This window comes from Nothoprocta perdicaria, unplaced genomic scaffold, assembly GCF_003342845.1.
Source record: "Nothoprocta perdicaria isolate Ctin4 unplaced genomic scaffold, notPer1 scaffold_63, whole genome shotgun sequence".
Lineage (NCBI taxonomy): Eukaryota > Metazoa > Chordata > Aves > Tinamiformes > Tinamidae > Nothoprocta > Nothoprocta perdicaria.
The window spans coordinates 3,373,720-3,391,797 of record NW_020455899.1 but is presented as its reverse complement, the minus strand read 5'-3'; the positions used below and the strand labels follow the sequence as shown (position 1 = coordinate 3,391,797).

Genomic DNA, 18,078 nt, shown 5'->3' with positions numbered 1-18,078 from the left:
GGTGAGCTATAGAGCCCATATCACATTGCCTACATCAGGTTTTTCTATGCCCACCGATGTCAGATGGCCCTGTGGACTTGGCTGCAGTCAACTCTACATCATCTCAAGCTAATCTCATCCAAACAGGTGTAGTTCTGCCAAAAGAACTCCAGAGCTGCATGTTGTTGGTCCAGGTTGTTGTTGGATTGCTGGTAAGAACCTTCCCAGTCATACTTAGTCTGGATGCAGTACCATGAAGCTAGCACTGCAGTGCATGCCTGCAGACCAGAGTGAAGTGATTGGAACCCACCAATGATATTTTGCAGCTGCCTTTCTCAATGGTCATAGATGCCATATGGACAGTGGCTTTCCAATACGTGTGAAGCCTTTGTGAAACTAAACAATAATATTCAATGTGAACTAAAATTAACTATATTCCAACCTGTTTATTCTAATTAATACTTGTAGATAGGGGCAAAACGAGACTTCATTTAGAAGAGGATCTGTTTTACTCTTTGCTTCAAGGTCGAATGTACTCCATCTGCCCCATGTATGTTGGCTTAGTTTTTCCCTGACTACTTTCATGAGGAGTGAATATAGGGACAAGGTTCACAGTGAAGGGACAATGAGTGCAGAACAACAAGGAGCACAATAATCAGAACAAAAATAGTGAGGTCATGCTATTGTTCTGTTATCACGTATTTCTTTACCTGCTGCTGTGAGGGTTATTTTCAAATGTGTGTGCCCACCAATTCTGAATGCTTCAATCCAGACTTTGGACAGAGTTTGCAATATTTTTGCAATACTTTTCTTGCCAGTAAGCACCAGGAGCTGAAAACACCCATTATGGATGGATGGATCCATTATCCCTTGGTGAACTCCTTTAGAAAGAAAGTTGAAAACCTTCAGACTGTGGAGACCAAGCTGAAACACTGCAGGAATCTTGAGAAGACACACACAACACAACACAACAAAACAAAACAAAAAAATAACCACCCAGGAAAGCAGAAATCTTTTCCTCATCACAGGAAAAGGTGGGAATTACAGCTGTGAGGGATCAATAGAACAGAAGGCATAGAACAGAAACATGTCAATGGAGCCCCTTTACAGGAGCTGCAACAACTGTGCTGTGCACAGAGCAGAAGAGGGTGAGCATCTTGCTGGAAGGCAAGATCCCAGAGGAGCCATCGCTCTTTAGGGCAAGCACAAGATGCACAGAGACTGCAGGGAAGGGGGAGACCATCAGTCCAACCTCATCTTGTTGCTGGAAGACAAGCAGGGCTCAGCCAGCTCATGGAGCAATGCCTCAGGCTGCCTGCCCTTGTGAATGCCAGGAAGTGTGCAAAACAGGCCTAGTGCGACTATAGATTGAAGGTCTGTACTCTTACACAAGTCCATGGACCACCTCAGAACTACCATGGCACAGATCTGCACTAGCCCACCAAAATGGGGAGGAATGAAGCTTTCTGGTGAGCTGCAGGCAGAATTGCTCCAAGCACAAGTCTTGGTGGCTACGGAGAACTTCACTTGCAGGGAACCTGCAGGTTCCTGCAGGGAAGGGATCCTGCAGGGAAGGGAGCACTTTAGGTTACAAGGTTTTGCTCATTGGAATCGCTTTTTGGGTGTAGAAACAGCAAGTGGCAGAAACAGCAAGAGGAAGATTTCCTAATTTTGATCAGAGTCAAGTGGAAGAAAACTCACTAAGAACTTAAAGGCAGGAGGCATTTAGGTGAGCATGACTATGAAAGGAATATTACAAGCAAAGTTGATACAGAACAGTGCAAAAACTATGACAGGCTGAGCTACAAAGAGCAGACAATTCTTCATAAAAATGTGATTACAAGCATTATCACCATGTAGTAGAAGGACAGAAAGAGTAGTAAGAGGCTGTTTTGTAAATTGTGAGCTCTTTGTTATTCTTAAGCAAGAGAAAAAACAACAGAGCACAAGCACAAGCAGGTTAATGAAGGTGAATATAAAAATACCATGAAAGGGATAGTCAAAAAGTGATCATCCAAAATGAGGTGAAATCAGGATCATGAGGACTAATAAGAAAATATTCTATCACACTGGGAAGTGTAGGAAGATCAAGGAAAGCACCAGTTGCCACTTGGGACAACAGAAAAGCTACTGAAAACTGACAGGATGGAGGTTTTTTTTTAATTTTCTATTAATAATTGAGGCAATCTGATGGCTAACACATTTAACATCACAACAAAAAAGTGGGAATTCAGCTAAAATAGGGGAGAAACAGAACTATAAGTACACACCTAAACGACTGGTTTCTATCCAATGGACCTAATGCAAACACCCAGTCAGTTACCTAGAGGCCTAAGTAAAGGAACATCTGAGCTGTTAGTGATTATTTCTGACAATTAATACGTATTCTTTGGAAACTCTCAAATGCTGAAGAATACAGACGGAATAATTTTTTTTTTTTTTTTAGAAAAACAGGATATATGAGGAATTAGATGATTTTGTACAGACTGATATAAATCTAGCTTCCGAGAAAACAGAGAAACAAATACATTACTGTACTGTGAATGTCTACATGATAGCACAGAGGTGAATAACAGGCCATATGTTTTTGTCAACAAAAAATTGTGTCAAACCAACATATTTTTTTCTATGCCAGAGTAAGAAGTCTATGGAGAGACGGAAAGTAAGAGCTGTCACAACTCTTGACTGAATAACTTGTGAGATATCGTCTCTTAAGATGAGGGAACTGTGGCTTAAGTGCAATAATTGGATTTTTTTTGAGTAAGACTCTCTGTGCAGGCTGTCCTAGATGTCATTATGTCAATATTTCTGTCAATGGGATGGAGAAAACCTGTATTAAAACCATATAGGAACCATAGTCAGTTGTCTGTAACCATATAGGAGAGCAAGCTTACAACTAAATTGCAGACTATGGTGTAGAGAGAACTCCTGCTGACTGATGGGAGGCTGATGGGCTTATGACAGGCCCCACATGCGTCAACGATACCATGTGGAAACGGCCATGCATCCATATAGGATGTACCTCTGTTACATAACAGATTATACTAAGTTGTACGGAGCAGGTGTGTCACCTGGACAACAATGGGAAAACACGAGCTTTGAGGAATTACTGAGGTTTCTCACATCTCTTTGAGTAAACTCTTTTCTAAACAATACTTTCCAAATGTATAAAAGGCCACTGTGGAGAGAAAAGAGAATAGTCCATTTTCCATGATTTTACCAGATAAGGCAACATTTCAGATCAGCGTTAAAGGGTTTTCCCAACAATGGTAGTATCGAAGCACTAGAATAGAAGGTTTCACCCTCTCAACCAGGTGAATACTTGATCTTATATAACACTAAAAATAGGTATTCCATACTTTTCCAAGCAAACATTTGTCACAAATGATGTACATGTAATGACAGCCATCCACTGGACATGGTACAAATGAGAGCAAATCATTTTTCTGTGGCCCCGCTTCCCACAGTCCACAACCTCCCAAGCCACATGTGCAAAAACCATTTCTTGGACATCAGAAAAAAACTTCCTCTTGTGGCAGTGTATGTCTGATGTGCATGATGGAAGTAGGAGGCATCCTTCTGCTTTAAACAGCCTCTCTTTCAGAATCAGCTTTCCATGTACACTGACAGTTTCAGTGGTTGTGCTGAGAGGTATAATAGCTGTGTATGTATTTTAGGGGAGATGATAAAAATGCAGGTTGGGAAACTATTCATACTGAATCAAAGCTGAAAATTAGTCTGCTCAGTTCAAGATAAATGTTTTGGTTTGGAGATGTTTATAAGAAAAAGCAAACCATGTCCTACAGTGTCACAACAGGTTTAGATCATAAAAGACCCAGGACGAGTTCCTTCTCCTGCAATGCAGAGCTTGAAACTTAACAAGCTAACCTTTTACTGGGGAAAGAACAAAGGCCCTAAAGCATTTATACTAATAGAAATAGGGACACCGAAATAGTATGGATTAAGCCAAGTTATCACTGCAGAGCTGCAGAGTAATCAAAATCACATATGACTGGTAGGTGAAAACTTAAATCTGTGCAAATGGAGCAGGCAGCTGCCACAGCAGCCCCCTTGGAGGAGGATGGCACTGAGTATCCAACGTGTGAAGCACAGTGCAAAGGTTATAGGTATTCCCTAGGTCTACAGGGAAACTTTTGAGGCATTGCTAAGCCATTACAGGCACACAATGATAACTGAGGCAGATACAGTGTAAGCCTGCACCGGGATAATGCTGTTCCTTAAGCAAACAGTGGAAGATTTTGGAGGAGGATGAGCCTGTTATTTTAGGAAACTTGTACTTGGTTCTCTCACAGCATAATAATATCACAGCACGTGTGACTACACACATTTTTAATAGCTTTAGAACTGAGCTGCAGAGTCAGCACAGCTTCAGTGGCTGTGGGTGGATATTCTTCTTTAGGCACTGTTTCAAATGGAAACCCCAAACACTTAAGCTGTTAGGAGATCTTCGCTAGTAGCCACGGAAAGGGAGATGGAGCATCTTGGAGTAAACTACACCCTCATCTGATAGCTTGTATCATGGTCTCCACCTGCTCCTAGGGCTGGCGCCACCAAAAGCTCCAGTTCCGAAGCAAAACTGCTCAGCTGGCACAACGCAAGATGCACCACCCTGAGGGAAGCAGCACTGTCAGGTCCTCTTATGGGGCTGTGCCCAAAGCAGGTACTGCTGATGTTACCCATAAATCAGAAGAGGTGATGGCAAAAACTGAATCTGTGGGTGCTTTTGTGTGTCCTCCAAGGGAACAAAGTTTTCCACCAAACCAAGAGGCTGGGGAGGAAGGAGGAGGGGAATTCAAGTGACTAATTTGATTAGACATTATCCTCAGAGGATGCTGTATTGACAGTTACACTCAAACCTTCCTGGCTCACTCATCTGTTGGGCATAACGAGATTGCGGCTTATCTGGTTTAGTGAGTAATATTCTCATGCCACCTGCTCGTGTCCAGAAATAAATCTCCTGCCTCAGGGCTCTGGAGCCCAGCGGGGATCACACCCTTGTGCCTCCCCCTGCTCGGATAGGGTCTCCCCATTCACCTCGAGCTCGGCTGCTTCTCCCAGGAGCCCACCAATCTCCCCACTGCAGGAAGAGCTGGCATCGGAAAGTCTGGATGTCTTTTTTTGGAATAAAGTGCTTCTTTTCCTTCCTTTCTAGCCTGGGGCCTTTAGATGGCACTGCAGGACAGAGCCATGGGCTTTGGGGCTCCTCTCCCTGGCTGGGATGGAGATGTTGGGACAACAGGAGTGGAGGAGCAACTTGGACCAGGGAGCTCCCTGCATGGCCCTTGCAGGGACAAGGACAAGTGCAGCTGAGACCCTTCAGCTCCATCTCCAGGTCCTGCTGCAGGTTGCGGCTGTGCATGCCTGCAACCTGAGTCACATCATTACCTGTTTTAGCTCAGTCTGGCTGTTTTGCATGAACACATCAGCAGAGGTACAATAACGTGGTGAGGAACCAGTCCCAGGTCTGCAGAAAGTCCAGTCTGAGTGTTGCCCATTTATGCTCAAAACCTTGCTTGCTTAGGTAGGTAATACCTGAAGAGCTGCAGATAATATACTGAAGTAAAATCAGTATCCATATCCTATCCACCATAATAAACACATGAGAACGTGCTGCTAGCAATTCAGTTGGAAAGGTGAGCAATGCCTTTTCAAGCCAAAATAAGTACCCGGACTGAGTTGGCGAATTCTGTTTGCTTTAGGGAAAAATGTGACTATATCTTGTCTTGCCATTCTAAAACTAGGCCATAGCAACTGATAATCTTTTGGGAGAAATATTTTAAATACTGACATAGTGAATTGCAGGGAACAGTCAGAGTCTTGGATTTGATCTTTTTTTCCAGAAGAAGATGGTGCTACATATATGCATGCAAATGCTCAGATTTATTTCAGATCAGTAGTGTCCTGAGTAAGCAATAATCAAGGAATATGCTTTTGATCTTAGAGTAGCTTGACAAAATGCTTTGAAGCTCTATAAATTGATGACACAGGGAAAGTACCTCTTAAGGTTAATGTAAGGCTCACTCTCAGTTAACTGTTTTATTTTACTCTGTAAAAACTCTTTAAATGCAGAATCTTGCAAAGCTTTGAAATAAGTGCTGTTTTTTTGGGTTTTTTTTTTTTTTTTTTTTTTTTTTTTTTTAGTTATTTAGTTTTAAAAAGGACTGTTATGCTGGAGGAGTTTCATTCCCACAGGACTGACACCATAAGCATTTGATCCCACACTGTCCCTTACACTCCCTTATGTTCATTTGGGATTTAGCAACTGTGGCTGGTGTTTTCAGAGAGACATCTTTGAAAAAAAAGCATCTTTTTTTTTGTGCTGGAAGGCTGGAAAGGTGCCTCTCCTTGAGCTTCTCCATCAAAACTGCCACGGTGACATCTTTGTCCTCTCTGCATCTGTTGTAAATGTACAATGTCTCTTCCTCTTCGTTTTATGGGGAGATGGCTGAAGTTCAAAAGTGGTTATAATACAGTGGCAACAGTAGTATTTATGAACAACAGTATTTCTTAAGTAACATCACATGAGTTAATTGTTGTTTCAGGTGACTAATTATATCCAAAGCTTCATTGCAAACCACAGAGGCTTGCATGAGAAGATTACTCAGTTGCTCCAATGTCCTGTGAAGCTGAAGAACAAAAAAAGATCACCAATCCCTTTTCAAACTCTGTCACATGTGTTCCTTGCAGAGCCACGGGTATTCAAGGCATAAGTCTGCAGAGCTGGTCAAGCATCAGGACCCTGAGAACTGACTGCAACTTCTGGGTCCCTCTGCAACACACATGAATTTTCTACCTAAATGTCTCCAGCTGAAGAAAACCATCTTGTGGGGAAAATGCTAAAGTTCCCTAGAGATGTGCCAGATCTTGCAGCTTCAAAGAAAATCAGCCGTTTAAAGTGAAAAATAAATGAAGTGAAAATTATGAAGAGGGTCATAATTAGATCATCTCTGATAGCTTGAGTAGGAAAAAATATATATTTTCTCTTCAAAAGCAACGCAATGCAAGCCATCTTTTTCTCCGGCAGAGAAAGCCCAGGGAGCAAGCTGAAGTGCACTTGAAAGCACTTGGCTGATTCCCCAGCTCTGTGACTCACTAATCAGGCTCTTGCTCACAGCTGCCCTCTCCTTGGGACGCAGGGATGCTCTGACCTAAACCTTGCCCCTTTAGTCTGCTTCCGCCTTCTGCAGCAGATTGAAACTGCATCCCCTAATGCTTGCTAAGGCCAGGTGCTTGGCTAATGGCTTTTGGCTGCATGCACATACAGATCTATAATTTCCTCTGGCTTTGGCAATTTGTGTTTCTGATTTTAGATTATAATCCACCTTCAGGACTGGCATGTACATCCTGGCTTATCCAGAACTGCTCAAGCTCCTTGCCAACAGTATCATTTTTGTTAAGCACCTTGAGGGGAATGTCATGTAAGGAACTATGCTGCTGGGGTAATCTGGAGGCAGCACTTGCTGCCTGCATGAGTGATGGAAGACTTAAGTTCCATTGCTACCTCATTCCTTAACACAATTTAGAGCCTAGAAAGCTATTCTTGCCTTTTTGCTGTTATGATTCTTTCATTCCATGAAGAAAAAAAGGGACTAGATCTAAAACTTTATACACATAAACTCTCAGGAATATTTGCAAATCCTCTATGCTGCTCAAATGTAGAAAGCATTTGGGGAATAACACTGGGAATTAAACAGACTCTGATCTGCTACCTCACTGTGAAATCAGGGGTATTTCCAGCCTCAAGTAAACAAGGCCTTTCCTCCTTTCCCATTGTTCCTAAGAATAGAATCAGGACATTACAATAAACTAAGTGTAAAGATTTGAGGTCCACACAGCCTATTTCCCCTCATATTTTCAGATATCACCATTCTGATAGAAAAAACATGGGCACTCCACACTTCCTGTGCTGAACAAGAGAACAACATCTCTGCACTTCAGGAGCAAGACAGCTGATACATAAATACAAATATTATATCTGTAAACAAATGTCCCAAGACTCCCAATTAAAATGAATAAACTTACCAACAGCTGAAAGGGCCTAATACAGTAGTGGTAAGTAGTAAACATATAACAGTAAATAGTATCTCTTGTAGTTAGTACTAGAGAAAAGAAAACCAAAATATCCCCTTCTTCATTTAAACGTCCAAAAAATCTATTTTCCAACAAGTTTCCTCAGCCTGAGATGGTCTCTTGATGCAAAATAGCAAAAGGACAAGAGGGAAAGTGCCAAAACTTGGACGGTGAAATGCAACATCTCGTTATTCAAGCTGCAACCATCTCCCACTCAGCTGTTCAGAAAACAGCTAATGGCATAAAAGTGGATCTGTGCCCCTAGAGGGCAGACCCTTATACATTAAAATTTCACTTGAGTATAGATTTTATAGATTTTTTTGGGACTTAGTTTTGCTACTGGGATCAGCCTTGAGAAAACTGCAGTCGAGATCCAGCTCTTAGGGCCCGAGGACAAGCAAGTGGGAGATGTTCTGGTGTCTTCTAGCAATCTGCAGACCAGAAACATTTTCAGAGGCCTCTTGCAGCAAGGTCCCCCCTCGCTGGCTGGGGAGCTGCTGCTATTCGATGCCTCTGGGCTTCGGTCTGCCTCTTGCTTCTGCGTGCGAAAGCAGGGACAGGCTCTGTGCTGAGTCATGAGACCCTGGTCTTTAAATCAGGCAATGTGTTTATAAAGAAAGTCACTATCGTGCTCTAGAAGGGAAAGGTGAACTTTAGGTTATGTCATTTAAAGCTCTGAAGTATTTAAATGGCACTTCAAAAGTCATAGTGCAGTGATTTATGCTCTTTTTTTTTTATCTATTGACGTAACACACCCAAGGACCTTAACCTTTACATCATACAAACTTCAAATGATTTCCTCTTCATCTGCTTTGGATCACTTCCTTCACCTGGGAAAGATCAGCAGTTTTGAGTAGAAATCACAGAAACTGATAACAGGTAGCTCCTGAACTGATAGCCTTCACAGGGTCTGCCAACATGGAAAAGCCTCATTTGTCCTGCTGAAGGAGTAGAAGAGAATATCAATCATATAATCATTATGGTTGGAAAACACCTTCAAGATCATGGAGTCCAGCCATAAACCTTACAAGACCATCCCGCTAAGCCATGTCCCCAAGCGCCTCATGTACACGTGCTGAGCTCCTTGGCAGTGACGGGGCTACAGCCCATCCCCAGATACACACTGAAGAAGGAAGCCCTGAACACTTAAGAATATGAATAAGAGCTCAAGCTAGCGCAGGAAAGCCTTACTGTATGATAACCACTATGATAATTCTCAAAAGCCACTCAAAATGTGCCTGTGAGATAAGTTACTCTCCTGCCTTTGGAGAACACGGTGCAGCTTGACTGCTAGCTGGACATCAGGAAACCCAATACCTGATACAGGAGGCTACTTAGAGATCCCATCGTGCCATCAGCTGCTGAGCTACAACATCTTGCTAAGTCTGAGCTAACAGTGTAATTCCCAGAGCAGTTTACCCACTGCTTATTCCAAAAATACCAGCAAAAGAAAGGGTTTTGTTACTAATGGGAAGTCCAAAGGATAGGGCTGACATTAAATCTACGAGTTACTCGTGGGCTGAATCCAGCAGTCTGAACATATATTCTATCTATCTGCTCAGACCATCTCTTCCAGAAAAAGGAAGCAGACTCGACAGCTAGGCTGGTACCAGAGCCTTGGGTATCCTCTTAAAAAAACAGCTCATCCAGCACACATTTGGTTTTCTAGGATCCATTTTATGTTAAAAGCAAGTTTAACTCAGAAATACACCTATCACTTTTTTAAGCTACTCTCTTTGTCCTAAGCTCAGCATGAACAACCAGGATACTGTGAAACTGAAGGTTATTCTGAATTTCTTTTCTTCTCGCTCCAAACAGCAAATAATGCAGTGACAGATGTTACGGTAACCAACCAAAATCTTGTGCTGTGATTAGCTATTGTTAGCATGTCTATAATCCTCAAGGGATTAAGTGGTCACCTAAGCATGGCTTCAAGTGTCACCTGTGTCGCAAAGGGGCATAAACTAATCTGTTTTGTTGAAAATAGATGAAGTGGTAAATATTTTGAAGCCTTTCTCATTTACAGAAAACTCTTGTCTTTCATTCTGTCTTGGACCACTACTTTGTGGTGGAAAACAGAAGTTCTGTGTGTGGATTCAGTTTCATGAGAATGTCCTTTGAAAAGTTAGTGCATATTCAGCCCACGAAAGCTGTTTAAGAAGTTGCTCTTCACGTCCTTATTTAAGTGGCCAAGCATTTTAAAGAAATCAAGTGATCCTTCTGTTGACTTTCCTTTATTCCACAATTAAGTAAATGCTGTTTGATGAAGAAAAGGAGTACGTTACAAGGGAGCTTTTGGCTCCAAAATCACCAGTATTTACATGTTCAATTCACAGGTTTTTAAGCCCGCGTTCAGGCAGCCTCCCCTCCTCTCCGGCAGCTGAGGTGCTGCCTGTGAAGGGTCTGCATGCCAAGGAGGCACCAGATGACGGTGCGCGTCTGACGCCTTATGTAACCAGTTCTGCCTAAATTAACTGAGCTGGTTATCGTCACGGCCGGCGCAGACGGCTTCAGCCCCGTGCAATCCCTGCAGGACCCTGCTGATCCCCGGGGCACCACACATATGGCGAGCGGACAGCTGCAGATGAAGGATTACTTCGGCAAACGGCCACTTGGCATCTTTCTAGAAAAACTGGCCAGAGGTCCGGGCAGGATGTGGTAGGTCCATGTTGCCCCAGGCATGCAGCACCCAGGAGCTTGTGGTGGCAGAGGGGCATGTGTTGTCTTCTCCAGGGGGAGAACAGGCAGATGAGAGTGTTATTTGAATGGTGGACACAGGTTGCTGCCAAAAATGCTATTCTCGTCATTCCTGGCATCCTAGTTACTTGTGTGTCGTTGCATCCCCATGGAAAGCTTCTAAAAAAATACCTTGGGAAGGACAGAGTTTTGTGCAGTGTTTGTGCAGCTGGAAACGTCCATGAGACAAGCTGGGAAAGAATGTGCATAGATATGTTTCCCCGGAGACTTGGGGACTCCTAGGTTTGTTGTGGACCTGGAGACAAAACTTTGGTTTCTGCAGGTTTTTCTGCTTCAGCACCTCTCTGCTCTTGCAGGGATCACCTTCATTCCGAGGTGCACGCATTGGAAGTGACCTGCGATGTAAGTCGGCAAGTATGAACACATGCCCATGCCAGTGCATATGCACAGTCCATGAGTTTCTGATTAATGCTGTGTGCTTATTCTCTTAACACGTGTAAGGAGCAGGAAGACTTCAATGAGACAAAGGTGTGGTACAATCGCTTCAGCAGACTTACTAGCTTTCTGGGCTGCTTTTTCCATTATGTAAAAGCTGTGTTTGTATTAGTATAGCAGTCACCCACCAGCGTGAGGATTACAGCTGGTTTTTACATAATGGATTATCCAAGATTAAGTGTTTTATTCAGACACACGAGCAAAAATAACCAATTAGTGACTTTGCAGATTCATTATTTAAAGGCAGCTGGAGGGCAACTCACTGAACGCTCTCCTGCTGACTGCAGCCCCAGGACCGCAGAGTATCCTCAGGGACCTCCAACACCTCTACCCCAACAGGTAGGTCTTTTATCTGGTATCTCTTGCAGCAGGAGCCTGCAGCTCACATGGCAGCGCAGGGAGCAGAGTAGCTGCTTGGGTACCTGGTAGGCTCAGGCTGGCAGCTCAGCTCCGATGAACATGTCAGGTTTATATATATGTGTTTTAGATTGTCATCAGAACATATGCTGCATATGTGTATGCAGGGGCTCTCTTTTCACAAAAATGAGGGCCAAACATGCTGGGGTGCAGGTGAGCACCGACAGATGAATGCAGGCATGGCCATCTTCTGCCTTACTGCTAGACAAGATCAGCCCTCCAGAGACTCCGTGTAATCTGCTATGACTGTAGGGGAAAAGATCTGAGCAAAGGAAATACTGAAATGTACTTTGCCGTTAGAGGAGGCAGCTCTAGTGCTTGATTGGGTGATGAGAACTGGGCATAATCACAGTTTTGCTGTTTTTTACTGACAGTTTAAAATGACAGTTTTAGCTGGTTTTAAAGAGTGGAGAAGCATAATTAGAAGCAACAGGCTTTCAACCTATGCTGCTTTACCAATTTTTTTTTTTCCATCAAAAGAAAGAAAAAACAGGTATAAAATGTTATAAATTCATACCGACTTTATCTAATAGAGTCTAGCTTGATTTACAGCGTAAAAAATGGCATGAACTGAAATACTGCTAGTGACAACCAAAATGCAAAGGATTTCCCTTGGTGCTCAGATGCACATAGTGAGCTGGATTCCGGCATGAAAATGACTTAGATTTCTCAGTGAAATAGTTCTATACTCAGTGGGGGATGAAGCTAGTTTTTAAAATAAATGAAATGTATCTGTAATACAGCACTGGCTACTACATCTGCTGTGAAATAAGGCTCTGCATGTCTGCTTTTGTCTTGCAGAATGAAATACGCACAGTATGTTTTCCTGGCATCGATCTTCTCCACTGTTGAATATAGCCTAGCACAGTCCTGCGCAGTGGAGTCTTTCTCTGTGAAAGACAATTTTGATCCAAAAAGGGTAAATTTCATTATTTAATCTACTATGTGAAGAAGCCTTACTATATATTTTCCCAAGTTAAGGCTATGTAAAGAGGTTTACTGCAAAGAAGTTATCTTGGTTTATATGCTGTCTTGCAAACAATATTTCCACAGCTTGCTCTTTTTGCTAGTGTTTGACTTGCTGAAAATTATGGAAATACTGGCCTAAAAAGACTGAGATGTTATTCTACTAGACATAATCTTCTGTTAGCTCAGTTTCAGTATGGCTTTCATTTTGAGGCTGTCTCAGGAATACAGCACATTACTAAACAGAGAAGGTACAAACAAGGTACCCCATGGACTTGCATCCAGAGCTGGCCACTCTTGGTAGCCACAGGAAGACTATTTATCTAGCTGTGTATCCCGATCACAGGATTTTGGTTTGGGCTTTTGGTTCTAAACACAGCATTTAATTTGCCAGCCTCTAAAGGGGAAATCACAGCTAACTGTGTGCTGTAAAGGTCAAGTCCCGTGTTCCAGTTCCTGTTTCGACTGCTGCCTGCAAACATCACTTCCAGCCACAAACAGAATTTATGGGTTGCCAGCACTCTTTCATTCAAAGTTTCCAGGACTGGAAAGAAACCCATGTTTAGGGAGAGTTTTAGGATCATCAGTATCTTACTAAATTGGAGTTCTGCTCAGCATCTTGTATGTGGGAGATAATGCACTCTATTTCACTCCTAAGCATTTTCATTACCTTGACTGAAGAGTCAAACTGAGGAGAGATAAGTTCTGCTAAGTGCTGCTTTCCCCACTGGTTTTATCAATAACAGCAACTTTTGAGGGTCTTCCTATCTTGCAGTGACTTGTTTAAATCTTATTTTTATTTAACATGATACTGAATTTTGAATTTATCATGATCTCTAATTATTTTCTTCTTCTAGATCTGATTTCATTTCCCTCTTTTGCACATCTCCCCCCAAGTAGTTTATTTCCTCTTCCTAATTCACACAGTGATTGCTCCTTTCTTCTCCAGGCAGTCCTGTGAGACCTTCATAGATCAGCTTGGGCTCACAGCAGCCAGAAGAGTAGCTACAGGCAGTTTGCTCCAGCCTTTGCAGCTCTGATTTTGTGCCCACATTGTCATCTACCATGGAAAAGCTCGGGCCTAAATGAGAACAGAAGAGAGCTGGTCCAACTCAGGGCAGGCATTTCAGACCTGTGAGACCTGTTCAGAGCTGAGCTGTGGCTACAGTAAAACCTAAGTGGTAAAAAGTCAATCTGTACAGAAAGGTGGAGCTGCTAGGGTCATTCCTGGTGGTGTTTCATGAAGCTCAGAGGCACAGGGTGATCAAACGGAGTGGCAGGACCTGTGTGGTGCCTTCCCACCTAGGGAAGCGTGTGGGTCTCTCCCTTCCTTGCAGTGGTTGCTTGCAGGGGAACTCGGTTTACAGGAGTACCTCCGCATCAGCCTTGCCGTGGCCCTTAATCTGGATGTTGATAATCTCTCCTTTTAGTATGCTGGCAAGTGGTATGCCCTGGCCAAGAAGGACCCAGAAGGCCTCTTCCTTCAGGACAATATCTCCGCTGAATACACCGTGGAGGAGGACGGTACAATGACTGCTTCTTCCAAAGGCCGAGTGAAGCTTTTTGGGTAAGCAAGTACCTGCCAGCTCTAGGTGGTGGCATGAGGAACTGGAGAAGGGATGGACAGAGAACTACCCTGAGTGCACAACCTGCCCCGTCATCAAAGGAAGTTCAATTAAGCTAAAGGTTAAGCTCATGGGAGTCCTTGGGGAATTCTCGGCCTGCCTTGGCCTAGCTCCATCACAAAACCACTGTAAAAGTGCTAGTTCAATTGCAGTGTCCAATCTTTAATTACAGAAATTTAATTATAGAATAGTAAACAAATTGCAATAAGGAGGAAGCAGCTAGTGTAGCCTGGAGGCCCAGGGGTAGCACAACATCTTATATTTCTTTGAGAAGAATGAAATGAGTGTAAATGTGCATTACTTGAGTTCTTTCAACATAGTGTAGGACAGACTTCCCAGGAAAATAGTTAGCTCTTGGATATCGCTGTGGTGCCGGAATGGACAGATGAAAAGAAGCTTAAGAGTTTTTCTTGTCAGTAATACTTACTGTGAGGGATTACAATAGAAAGAGATTAAATAGATTTCTGGATGTACAAAAGAAAAACTGGAGCTTCCAGCAGGTCACACCAGGAATGTTCTTTGTTAATTGCTCCAAACTGCCCAACGGCAGGAACAAAAGAGCAGAGCAGGTGGCTGTGCACCATAGGCTTAACATGGGAGCACTGTTAGGGTATTTTCAGACAGAGCTAAATGAAGCTTTGCACATATTCCATGCAATGTGGGACTTCTCTTCAGAGAAGAGTCCCTCTTCAGAAACCACGTGGGATCTCAAGGTTGCCATAAATTTGCTTATGTAAAGGCAGGCTCAAAAGGAAGCTCATCCTTTGCTAGAAGGGGAACAAAGACCTTAATGCTGGTGCACAAAGCCAGCATTTCCTCTGCACTTCCTGCCACTTGTAATGCAGGTAGAATTCAAAGCAAGATACAAAATTCAAAGACACAGGTAGTATTCAAAGCAAATTAGATATAGGGTCAATAAGGGAAATGGATAAAGAAGATGAGCCGTTCAGGTGACAACAAGGCCGTCTTGTAGCCTGAAGGCATTTCACCACTTTGGATGGTGGAGCAGATGTAATTATTTTCTTATATGTAATAGGAATCTCCTAGGCCAACCTCCAGCCTCTCCCTGGGGATACAACAAATTTTCCCTATCCCAGCACAAGCACAGGCCAGTCCACACCCTTCTGGCAGGGAAGCTAGAAGTATTCACTGCTTTGCGTGGAGGTTGCATAGTTGTACCCAGGCGGGTGCTAAGAAGCACGTGGAGCTGGAGCAGGATAAGAGGAGCTTCCCAACCATGGGAACATTGATTACTGTGCAATGTAAGTGGATTTCCCATCAGTGGATGGGAAATCACAAACTTGCTCTCCTTGATGGCCAGGAGAGAGGCTCTATTAAGAAAAGCTATTCCTGTTGGTGTGCTCAAAGCAAGTGCACTGTACGCCAGGCTGGTGCTCCTTCCGGTCCTGCATGAGGCTGCTGTGGGGCCCCTGCTCAGCAGGGTTTTGCCTTCAGCCCCAGGGATCTCGTTACAGGTTCTGGGTGATCTGTGCCGACATGGCTGCTCAGTACACGGTTCCCGACCCCACCACTCCAGCAAAAATGTACATGACCTACCAGGGCCTGGCCAGCTACCTGTCCAGCGGTGGTGAGTTTCTTCAGTGTCCGCTCTCCCAGCTCTTAAATCCCCCCAAATGTTGGTCTATAGCTTATAGCTGCCCAGATTTGTGTATTTCAATATGTCAGCAGGAAAAACAGCTGAGCTGAGACTCCTCTAGATGCAGGTAAAACATCCCTGGAGGGCTCGAGATCAGGCCCTCCTCACGCAAGTCCCCCTTGCTGAAACTCCTTGAGCTGAATCTCACTAACGGCACCCTACACGCCTTGCATTTCCAGACTGAGTTGCCCATACCCATTGGATAGTACTTTGGAAACTTGGCATGATTTATCTAGCTTGCTAAATATACATATATTCAGATCTGGCAGCCACGCTGTAATATAATTTGTTGACCAAGAAGGCGGGAAAACAGGAACCACACTTTACTGAGGCTTTTTGCACAGGAAACGTGATCTTTCTGGCCTTTAGCACCACTCCTCCCCACAAAACACTCCTGGGAAAGAAAAAGAGAATTTTGTGATCGGAATGTTATCCTGTGAATACTAGAAGGGTAAAAAACAGCAGGGGGAAAAGCACTAACCTCAAAGCCTGACTGAGCAAGAAGTTGTTTTGTTGAGAGGGACCATTGGAACTCGCCTAAGCCCTCATCTGCAGGGTGGAGGTCAGACAGTGTTGAGATGATGTTCAGCTCTATCTGAGACATTCAGTCCTGTTTTCTCTTGGGAAAACTGTCATGTGTTGCATTGACAGGATGAGGTGCATCCAAGGGTGCATTCAAGAAACACCAAGTTTGTCTTAATTCTGTGGGAGATGACTTTCCATCCATTGGGAAGCCACCCTTGCCACATGTTGCTGTAAAGCCTCTCTTGGCTGGATAAGCACCTGTGTCCCCCTTTGACCTGCATTGCCCACCTGACAAGCACATATATTCTGATGTTTCAGGAGACAACTACTGGGTGATTGACACTGACTATGATAACTATGCCATTACCTATGCCTGCCGCAGCCTGAAAGAAGACGGGTCCTGTGATGATGGCTATTCCCTCATCTTCTCACGCAACCCTCGTGGCCTCCCCCCTGCTATTCAGCGCATTGTGCGCCAGAAGCAGGAAGAAATCTGCATGTCTGGGCAGTTCCAGCCTGTGCTTCAGTCAGGTACTTCAAGTTAATTAACAAACTCACAGGAATGGCTGCATTGGCAGCTTGTAGAGCGTTTGCTCTAACTAAGTGCAGCAAAAGTGCTCATTCTTTGAGCAGTAATTTTTTCTAAAGTCACATCTACTAAGAATGTTGCTGCAAGAGCAGGGGTGGCTAAACCCATGACTCCATGGTTCTGTAGCCTCAATTTTCCCCTTTTGGCAGTGTGTGTGCAGAAGCCGCCACACTAAGAAGAAAGTGAAGGCTTCTTTTTCCTAAGACACACACACACACACACAGAAGGACTTGGATAGGTTTAACAGTGTATTGTTTCTGAGCATGGTTTGGGCACCTGTGTAACAGCAACTTAACTTAGGTCTGTGCACTGTGCCATACCAGAAAATCTCCTTCCAGATGGGAACCCCTCACTTTCAGTGAAAGGTAAAAATGTTGAAGAACTTCACAAATTTGCTTGTGTGAACTAAAGTTTGCTTTTCTTTCTTTCCAGGGGCTTGCTAGAAAAATACTTCTGATTCTGTCCTTAAGCACAGAAACCAGACCTCTTGGTCTTGAAGTTGTCATTCAGCTAATTGAGAAAAAAAGAAATCATAGTTTGGACTAGAGTGTTTTTCCTGAGGAGCACATGAAAAAACTTTTTTTTTGTAAATTGTGTGCAATACAGTAATGATATTTGAATTTTCAAGGGAATACCAAACACAGCATTTGTCAATAAATGTTTTTAAAAAAAGCCCGTGTCTTTGCTTTTTGCTACACACTGCTGGGGAGAGGTTTTACTCCTTGGGAAGACAAAGAGGGAGCCAAGGGCAGCATCTCCCCCCACCAAGGGAACATGGGCCAGGGCTGGTGACAGGGACAGATCGCACTGTCACCAGCAGCATGATCTGCAGGACCCAGCTGCAGGACAGTAGCAGGGTGACAAGGCAGGTCCAGGGTCTACCCAGCCAGTCCAAACTATGAATGAGAACAGAGGGGCACAGGGCTGGGCACAGGCACATCTACAACGTGACCCCCCTCTTACCAACACCATCTGTTTAAATTCTGAAGCTCTAAAATCCTCTTGAACAACAGCTCTGAGATGAGGTCAATAATGTG

At 43.7% G+C, this 18,078-nt stretch overlaps 1 protein-coding gene across 2 annotated transcripts; it reads left to right on the top strand.

Moving 5' to 3' along the window:
• Positions 1-11,543: 11,543 nt before the first annotated feature.
• On the top strand, positions 11,544-17,616 carry LOC112956437 (purpurin). Of its 2 annotated transcripts, XM_026049960.1 has the most exons (6): positions 11,544-11,601; positions 12,481-12,598; positions 14,076-14,212; positions 15,746-15,858; positions 16,771-16,983; positions 17,474-17,616. In XM_026049960.1, the coding sequence occupies exons 2-6, from the start codon at positions 12,482-12,484 to the stop codon at positions 17,482-17,484; spliced, it is 591 nt and encodes a 196-aa protein (XP_025905745.1). In that variant the 5' UTR covers positions 11,544-11,601; position 12,481; the 3' UTR covers positions 17,485-17,616. The 2 variants fall into 2 exon arrangements, with proteins under 2 accessions (XP_025905745.1, XP_025905744.1); XM_026049959.1 differs by lacking the exon at positions 17,474-17,616 and having other exon boundaries at positions 16,771-16,997.
• Positions 17,617-18,078: the final 462 nt, after the last annotated feature.